Genomic DNA, 8,233 nt, shown 5'->3' on the forward strand with positions numbered 1-8,233 from the left:
GTCCAAGGGGGGGGTTCCCTCCCGTCATTCGGGGAGACCAGGGCGTTATTTGGAGGTGGCCTCTGTGCAGCCAGCCCCGCTCTTAGAGGAGGCGCGGATTCCCCTATCTCAAGGGAAGAGAAACTCTCCCGACTCGCCTCTCCTTCCCCGTGAGAGCAGAGCCACCCCAGCCCCTCTGTACCCGACTCCCGAGCCGTGATTTGCCCCGTGCCCGCTCCGCACGGCTGAGCCCCGAGGAAACAAAGCCCCACGCGTCCGTGAGCCGCATCGCGCTGGTGTGACGCGACAGAAATAGCAGCCTTTCGCCGGACATCTGTCCCACGGCTTCCCTCGCTCTTGGCGGAAGTTACAAATCCCTCGCAGCAAACCCCGCACTGATGTGCGCGGCAGCGGCCCCACGAACAGCCGCTTGCTGGGGCTGGAGGCAAGCTGCAGGGCCCGCTGCGAGCTTCGCAGCCCCCCAAAAAGCAGTGATACCCCCTGAAAAGCCTTCAAGGGCGACCCAAGTTACAAGGAGCCCTCCAGCTCCTTTCCCCGATGCCTCCCGGTTCCCTGCCGCAGCAGGGCTCCCCTGCGCGGGCGCAGCAGAGCTTCGTGCGCAGACTTCTGAAAGTCGCCCTGCCCGCTGTGGCTCTGCGCACTCCTTTAGCCCTCGGTTTCCACTCCTATCGGTCCCTCTTCACCCCCCTCCGGGGCTGCGCTCTGCCCCTGCGCCGCCCCCCCCCGCCCCGCGGGTATGACGTCACGGCGGGCTCCCCCGTGACGTCACGGGGCACTGTCTCCCCCCCCCCCGCCCCTTCACCCCGGCGGGCCGCGGGGGGCGAAGCGGAGCGAGATCGGCGCAAAGCCGCGCCCCGCAGCCCCGACCCTCGCGGGCAGCCCCGTCCGATCGTGCGTTAAAAACCAAGAGCCGCCCACAGATAAATGCACACATCTGTACGTGCAAGTGCAATCGGCTGCTTTCTCGCCCAGGCACAATTTTGCGTAGTCAAATCCTGTTCTCGCCTCCGTTCGCAAAAGAAGGGGAAAAAAATAAAAATATAAAAAAAAGGCGAAGGCTGCACCAGGAGTCCCTCCCGGCGAGGAGCAGACAGTGGCTGCCTTTGAGCGAGGTGTAGGAAGCTGGGTCAGCTTCACCAGCCCTCTCCCCTGGTCAACAGACTGACGTGGTTACAAACCATAGCAAACATTTTATTTACAGGAGATATATATATATATATTTATATATTTTGTCAGTGCAGTATTTCTTGGCCGGATTATTCGAAGCAACACGTCGCAACCCACGAGGATGCTGGCAAAATACTTCACATTGTAAATTGGTCGGGGGGAGAGGGAGGAGGGAGTTCAGAGCCACGTTCTCGGAGTCCCTCGCTCGGACCTTCCTGGAGAGGGCGAGGGGCGGGAGACGGAGAATAAAATTAAAAAAATAATAAAAATTAAAAAAAAAAAAAAAAAGATGAGTCCCGCTCTCCTGCGAGCAGCAGCGCCGCAGCTCGCCTCTCGCCCATCGTCCCGGGGCCGGAGCTCCTGCTCCGCAGCCGCTCCGCAGCCGCTCCGGGTGCGGGTGCGGGGCCCGCCGGGCCCCCGTGCAGCGCTGCGGGGCCGCGGCCGGGCGGCGGAGAGGAGGAGGAGGAGGACATAAATTAGCGCGGGGGACCGGCGGCGGGGCCGGGCCGCCCCGTCTATAGCACGCCCCGCGGCTCGGGGCTGGCGGCGGGCGGCGGGGACGGGAGGCCGGGGCTGCCTGGGGGCTTGGCGGCCCCGGCGGGGGGCAGGCTCTGCTCGGCACCCTCAGTCCTTTCCGTGTCGCTGGGGGCCATGTCGAGGGAGTCGGCGTCGCTGCTGTCGCTGTCGCCATCGGAGCGGCTGGGGCTGCGCTCGGGCTCCCCCGCGGCGGCGGGCGGCGGGGCGGAGCGCGGGGCCGCCGGCTCCGGCTCCGGCGGCGGCTCCTTGTCCTTCTGGGCCTGCGCCTCCTTGGAGTGCCGCCACTTCATCCGGCGGTTCTGGAACCACACCTTCACCTGCGGCCAGGCCGCCCTCAGACGGGCAGCACGGGACGCGCCCCGCCCCGCCCCGCACAACCCCGCACCGTCCCGCACCGCCCCACACCGCCCGGCCCTCTCGTCCTCCCCGCAGGCCGGCCCGGGACAGGAAAAGAAAAGAAAAAGATCCACCCGGCCATCCTCGTCCTCCTCTGCCCCCGCCCTTAGGCGACTAAGGTGGCTTTTTCCTTCTTATTTGCGTGTTTCAATAAAAAAGCGCCCCCCGTTTTTCCTTTTTTTTTTTTTTTTTTCTCTCTCTCTCTCCCCTTCTACTTCTTCTTCCAGGAAACCAAATCTTGCTCAAGAAACCACAGCGTTATACAACTGCTTGCGCTGCCGGCCCTCAGTAGTGGAATCATCGCAGAGTGGCGTTTAATGATTCCGTTTGAAGAAGAGTTTTCACTTCCCCTGAACTGAGGATTTCACAACGCGGAGAGAGATTTAGAGAGAAAAAAAAAAAAAAAAAAGAGCGAGAGGCATTAAAAATAGTGTGTTTGCCTCTACTTCCTTTGACCCAAGCTGCCTCCTGCCGCGAGTTGCACTGCACCAAAGCGCATCCTGATGCTCGGCCCCGGGCCCTGCCCCTGAGCGGGCCCGCAAAAGAGCAAGGAAGGCAAAAAGCTTTTCTGCCCCCCCCCCCCCTCCCCCCCAGCAGGGTTCCCCTGAACAAAACTGGAAGTTAGGAACCCGGGTGCGCACGAAACGCAAGCGAAGCCGCCCTTACTTGAGCATCCGTCAGCCCCAGCATCGCCGCCAGTTGCTTTCTGTCGGGTTTGGTGACGTACTTCTGGATTTCGAAGCGCTTTTCTAAACCTTTCCTCTGCAGGTTGGAAAAAACAGCCCTGGACCAGGAGCGCTTCCTCTTGTAGGTCTGAGGCAGCGTGTCCTTGGTTAGCACCGCGTACGGACCTGCGGGGGCAAGGAGACACGGACCGGGGGACGGCCCCGTTAGCACCGACGCCGGGACGAGGGGCTCGAAGGAGGCAGGGGCAGGGAAGGCCCGAGCCTACGAGTCCTACACACGGGCCTGTGGTCCCTCCGACACGGACAGCACGGTGTTTAGCCCGTGTTTCCCTCTCTCCCTCCCCCCCCCCCCCCAGCCCCTTCTCTCCAGGCCCAGGTATTATTTCTGACTGGCCGGGGGGAACCTCTGCGTCAGGCCCTAGCCGCTCTGCCTCCCCCCACGAGATGCCCCAAGCCTGAGCCTCGCTAGAAAAAATAAAATTGTGGAAAAAAATAATAAAAAAAAAATAAAAAGAAAAAAGAAAAAGTCCTGGCGTTTCCCAGCGCCCGGCGAGTCCCTTCGGGCCCGGGGGCCGCTCCGGGACGGACGGGGGAGGGACGGGATGTACCTGGAAAAGTGTCTTGAAACTGGTGCTGAACTGAGCTCCTTGGGGTTGTGTTTAAGGGACCCAGAAGAGCAGAGGCCTCGTTAATGGGGTCTAGAGACGCGAAGAACTGGCTGGCGGAAGGCTGCAAGCTGGGGAGATGAACCCCGCTTTGGCGGCTGGCAGTTAATAAGGAGGTGAGATCTGCGAGCACAGAACAAGCACAGCTCCGTTACACCGCGGTCGAGCCCCCCAGCCCGGCACGCTGCGGGACCCCGGCGGGGCTCGCCCTGCCTCGGCTCGGGGGGCGCGGCGGGGCCCCGGCGCTCGGGCATCCTCCCCTCCGGTGGCTGTTCTGTCAGGATGTTTACGCGCTGCGAGGGGAGATTGATGGCAGCGAAAGCCTTTAAAACCGGCCCTGCCGGCCCACGAAAAGCCCTGGCCGGGCCGGGGAGGCCGGCACCGGACGGTTCAGCTATTTTTACGCTATCGCTATTTTGCGGAGCGGCGCAGCGCGGGGCCGGGGGCTATTTCGGTGTGTGTGTGTGTGGGGGGGGGGGGCATTAAAAACTCGTCCTCACACCGCTGACGCTTCTCTCGGCCGGTTCGCAAAGGGGGGCGAGCCGCGGGGCCGCGCGGCCGCTTAAAGCCCCCCCAAACCCGCGCCGAGCCGATTTCTCTACCTCTCAGCGTGTTGCCTTCCTTCACTTTGGGGTCGAACTCCGCCGACAAGATGCGGTCGATGCCGAATTTCAGGTCCTTGCTGGCGGGCGCCGGCGCCGAGCCGTGCGTGTGGCCGCCAGGCACCCGGCCGGGGGCCGGGGCCCCGCCGCCCCCCGCCGCCGCCGCCGCCGGGGAGCGGTGCTGCGGGGGCCGGTGGTGGTGGTGCGGGGGGTGGAAGGCGGCCGAGAGCGGCGAGAGGCGCTGCGGGAAGGCGGCGGCGGACGGGGCGTCGGGGGCCACGACGGGCGTGGGCCGCAGCGGCGAGGCGGCGGCGTGGAATGGGCCGCCGTGGTGGACGGCGCCCAGCGCCGCCGGCAGCCCGGCCCCGGGGCCGCCGGGCAGGCTCTCGGCAGGGCCGCCCGCCGCCTCGCCGCCGGCGTGGAGGATGTCGGCGATGCAGAAGGACGGCTTCTTGGCCGCGGCGGCGTCCAGGGGGAAGCAGCCGCCGGCGCCGGGCCCCGACGCCGAGCAGTACGCCGCTGACCAGAGGCTGAAGTTGGAGGCGTAGAAGGGGGCCAGGCCGGCCGTGTACATCCTGGCGGCCGCCGAGCACGGGCTCTTCTCCCCGCCGGGGGACGCGCGGCCCCGCCGCTCAGCTGCCGGGAGCGCGGCGCGGAGCTGCCCGCCGCCCCGGGAGCATGGGGAGGGATGGCGGGGCGGGAGGCGGTGGCGGCTGCCGAAGCACTTGCCGGAGGGGCAGGGGAAAAAAAATCGAAAAAAAAAAAAAAAAGTCAAAAAAAGCGGAAAAAAAAGAAGTCCCCAGAACCCACGGCGAGAGGGAGAGCGAGCGGGCGAGCGCGGGAGAGGAGCGGCGCAAACAAAACAAAACAAACCCCCTTCCTCGCACTGGGGAAAAAATCCACCCCTCCCCAAACTTTCTCTGGCAGCCGCTCCCGGCCGCGCCGCAGCCCTCGCTCCCGCCGCCCCCCGGCACAACGCGCCCAATCCGCGCTCCGCGGGGCCGGGACGCGCCGCCCGCTGACACGCCCCGGGCCGGCCCGGGCCGGGCCGAGCCGTGCCGAGCCCTGCTGGGCCGTGCCGAGCCGGGCCGACTCCCGCAAGTGCCGCGCTCCCTGTGCCCCCGGCCCGGCCCGGCCCGGCCCGGCCCGCAAGGCGTGCGCCCGTCGGGGAGCGCCCCGAGGGGGAGCCCCCCCGCTGCTCCGCGCACCGCCTGCCCCCCGCGCCGTGGTTCCCAGCGCGGAGAAACGGAGCCGCAGCCGGAGCCTGGAAATGCTTCCCGGTGCAACACGTTTCCTCCCGGCATAAACGAGCCTCGGCCGGGCGGTAGCGAAATGGGTGTGCAGCAATCATGCTCGCACCGGACGGATTTAGGGAGCTCCGGGCTGCTCGGGGCCCAGGGCGCGTTGGGTCCTGCGTTAGCAGTGGCTAACTAATTGTGCCGTGTCGGCAACCACATTTTATTGATTTTTTACTATGCTCTCCACCCGATCTGTTCGCACACCCCTTCCACCGTAAAGACCAGCTGGTAATTTTGTGCAACTTTGACAACCGAATTACCCCCATTTTTTAAATTTTTATTTTTCAGAATACAGTCATAAACTACATTCGCTGGAATGTTTTAGAGACAAACATATCGACGCTTATTTAGTGCTTTATCTTCTCTCCAACATCCATATCTGTCCCTACCTGACTCCGGGAAAAAAAAAAAAAAAAAAAAAAAAAAAAAAGCACAACAGCAGCATTTTTTTAAGTTGTAGTTTCCCCAGCCAGGGCCGCGTAAGCCCGTTGCTGCCTTTGTGAGCAAGCTCCGGGTCAGACGATTGCAGGTTTGCTTTGGTTTTGTTTCAAAAAATATTTTTATTTTTTTTTTTACATAGCTTCCAAAATTCTGAGTCTTTTCCAGGGAACCGCCAGAAAGCCAAACTATTTTCCTTTTGCCAGGTATGAAGATGTAGATTTTGGGGGGATATTGAAACCACCTGTAATCGAGCGTGAGCACATTTCTAAGGCAAATGCCAGCGTGTCCGTGGGCACGTGTAAAGGCGAAGTCCGTCCCTCAGGAAAGCCCAGGCACGGCTTTGGTTTGGTTGGGTTTTGTTAGCGATATTAAACCGAAAAATAACGAGGCGACGGCTTGCCAAGACGTGTCCGAAAACAAGGTGAAAGGAAGGGTAGGTTAGCTTTGAACTTTTCCTGCCTCGACAGGGGAAGCCACTTTTCTTTGCGTCTCCCCCCCCGCCCGCCTTACTCCCCTTGTGCAGATGACCCCAGAGCGGCACTGCTGGTTTCAAACCGGATCAAACGACTCCGCTTTCACTTGCGTTTCCACGGCGAGGCGAAGCCGTGCCACCGGCCCGCTGCACGGAAGGGCAACGAACTGCGCCATTTCCACCGCGTCCCAGCTGCGCCTCGCCAAATGCCCATTCCCGGTGCCACCGCTGCTGCTGTCGCTGTCACACCACCCCGGGGATGCTCGCCAGGGCGGGAAGGTGGTATTTTTATATTTTTTTCCCCCCCTTTTTTTCCAAGAGTTTATTTCAGGGCCCCCCACGGGCAGGTGCGCGCCCCCCCGGGACCCGCGCATCTTCCGCGGCCCCGTCTTGCTCCCCCCGCGGCCTCCCCGGGCAGGGCCGAGTTTTCTCCCCGGAGGCCCCGCGGGCCTCCCCGCTCCCTTCCCCGGGCCCGGGGCTCGCAGGGCTCCGCGGCGATGACAACGGCGGCGCCTCCTCCCCGAGCGAGGAGCGAGAAGGCTGCAGGAAACCCGGGGCTCGCTGCAGCCCAGGTCATCTCCTGTTTTTTTTGAGAGGTTCCAACCCGGACTAAATGAGCGGATGTGCCTGCGAGATTTGTCCTAAAATAGAAGCGGCTTCAGTATTTTAGGATACAGCAGAAATCCTTATTTCTTCCGGAGAAAAACTTCATAATGAGCGCGAGCACTTCCCTTTTCAATATTTGTGCAACTTTATCTCGACCAGCAAGTTGCTTTGGTGACGCAAATCCGCCCTTGTGTATTGCAACTACAAAAATAAATGCAAGGAAATCAATTCCCTTCTAGCAATGAAAACATAAATATACAGCTGCGACTTTCCCCTTTAATCTTGCTTTCCGAGGGACTCGAGAAGGAGGCGAATGAACTGTGCAGGCTGGAGAGATTTTTTTTTTTTTTTTTGGAATAGAGTCTCGAAGGATTTTTTTTTTTTTTCCCTACGAGGCCGACAAAGGAGATGTGGAAAAGAGTTATTCGAGTTTCTTGCGGAGATAGACGGGCTAACACCGAGGCGCTGCTGCAGCCCGCCGGCCCCGGGCCGGGAGCATCCCGGAGAGGGGGGCGGCTGCGGGGGGGCCGGGCAGGGCTACCCACGGGCTGCTCCTGCCCCTCGGAGCTCTCCGGCCCATCCTTGCTCTCCCTGGCTCTCCCCATATGGCTTTTAGGTTCACATAGGTCGTTCTGTTTCTACCTCTACCTATACATTTCATATCAAAATATATTTATGCGCATCTCTAATACATAAAACGCCACTCTCCCTATATGTAGGAGCTTTTTTTTAATCGCCTCCATCTCCTTGCAGCGCTGCTCCCGGTGCGGCCGCCCCGAAGCTCCGGGGACCCCGCGCTGTGCAGCGCCGAGCACCCGCGGGCCCCGGGCCCCAAAGGCCGGGCTCTGTCGCCACCTGCCGAGGCGGACAGCACTTCGGGGACAGCCGGGAGGCTCGCACCGGCGGCCGGGTTTGGTCCGGAGGGCCACGGGGGGAATCAGCTGGGCCTGAGCGCTTGCAGCACCGGGGAGAGGTCTCGGGGCGCACCGGCAGGGATCCTTGGTGGAAATTCAAGCCATAGGGCATGATAGAGGTACTCTGAAGCAAAATCGCATTCGCCCAAAACACTGTGTAGTCCCTCAGGTCCCTTCAGATGGAGGGAGCAGTTGCAAACCCTCATTCCCCTCTCCCCCCAGCTGCCTAGCTCAAAGTTCCGGCATGTAAGAGGGCACTGCATCTTTCCACAACCATGTTTACAGGGAAAAGAGTGACCTTTCCTTTTTTTTTCTTTTTTTTTTTTTTCTGTTTTTTTTCATGGAAAGCTGCAGATACGTAAATCTTTGGGAAAAAAAAAAAGTCAGGGTAATAAATAGCAGCTGGAAAGCAGAATCACTCTGCAGCCGCAGGAAAGGAGGCTGCGTTC

The 8,233-nt window shown here is 61.4% G+C and overlaps 1 protein-coding gene across 1 annotated transcript; it reads right to left on the bottom strand.

Moving 5' to 3' along the window:
• Positions 1 to 1,447: 1,447 nt before the first annotated feature.
• HLX (H2.0 like homeobox) lies at positions 1,448 to 4,842 on the bottom strand. The gene is made up of 4 exons (XM_040553349.1): positions 4,054 to 4,842; positions 3,395 to 3,574; positions 2,767 to 2,951; positions 1,448 to 2,021 (listed from the first exon to the last, which is right to left on the bottom strand). The coding sequence occupies exons 1-4, from the start codon at positions 4,625 to 4,627 to the stop codon at positions 1,683 to 1,685; spliced, it is 1,278 nt and encodes a 425-aa protein (XP_040409283.1). The 5' UTR covers positions 4,628 to 4,842; the 3' UTR covers positions 1,448 to 1,682.
• Positions 4,843 to 8,233: the final 3,391 nt, after the last annotated feature.

The sequence above is a fragment of the Cygnus olor genome, chromosome 3 (genome assembly GCF_009769625.2).
Source record: "Cygnus olor isolate bCygOlo1 chromosome 3, bCygOlo1.pri.v2, whole genome shotgun sequence".
In the NCBI taxonomy this organism is placed as follows: Eukaryota; Metazoa; Chordata; class Aves; order Anseriformes; family Anatidae; genus Cygnus; species Cygnus olor.

What these genes read in the sequence shown, in the direction of transcription:
- HLX (XM_040553349.1), bottom strand. Translation starts at nt 4,627, where the DNA reads ATGTACACGGCCGGCCTGGCCCCCTTCTACGCCTCCAACTTCAGCCTC. An exon ending in GTTTCAAGACACTTTTCCAG is followed by an intron (nt 2,952 to 3,394) that starts GTACATCCCGTC and finishes TTGCCCCCGCAG; the next exon opens with GTCCGTACGCGGTGCTAACC. An exon ending in TGGGGCTGACGGATGCTCAA is followed by an intron (nt 2,022 to 2,766) that starts GTAAGGGCGGCT and finishes GCCTGGCCGCAG; the next exon opens with GTGAAGGTGTGGTTCCAGAA.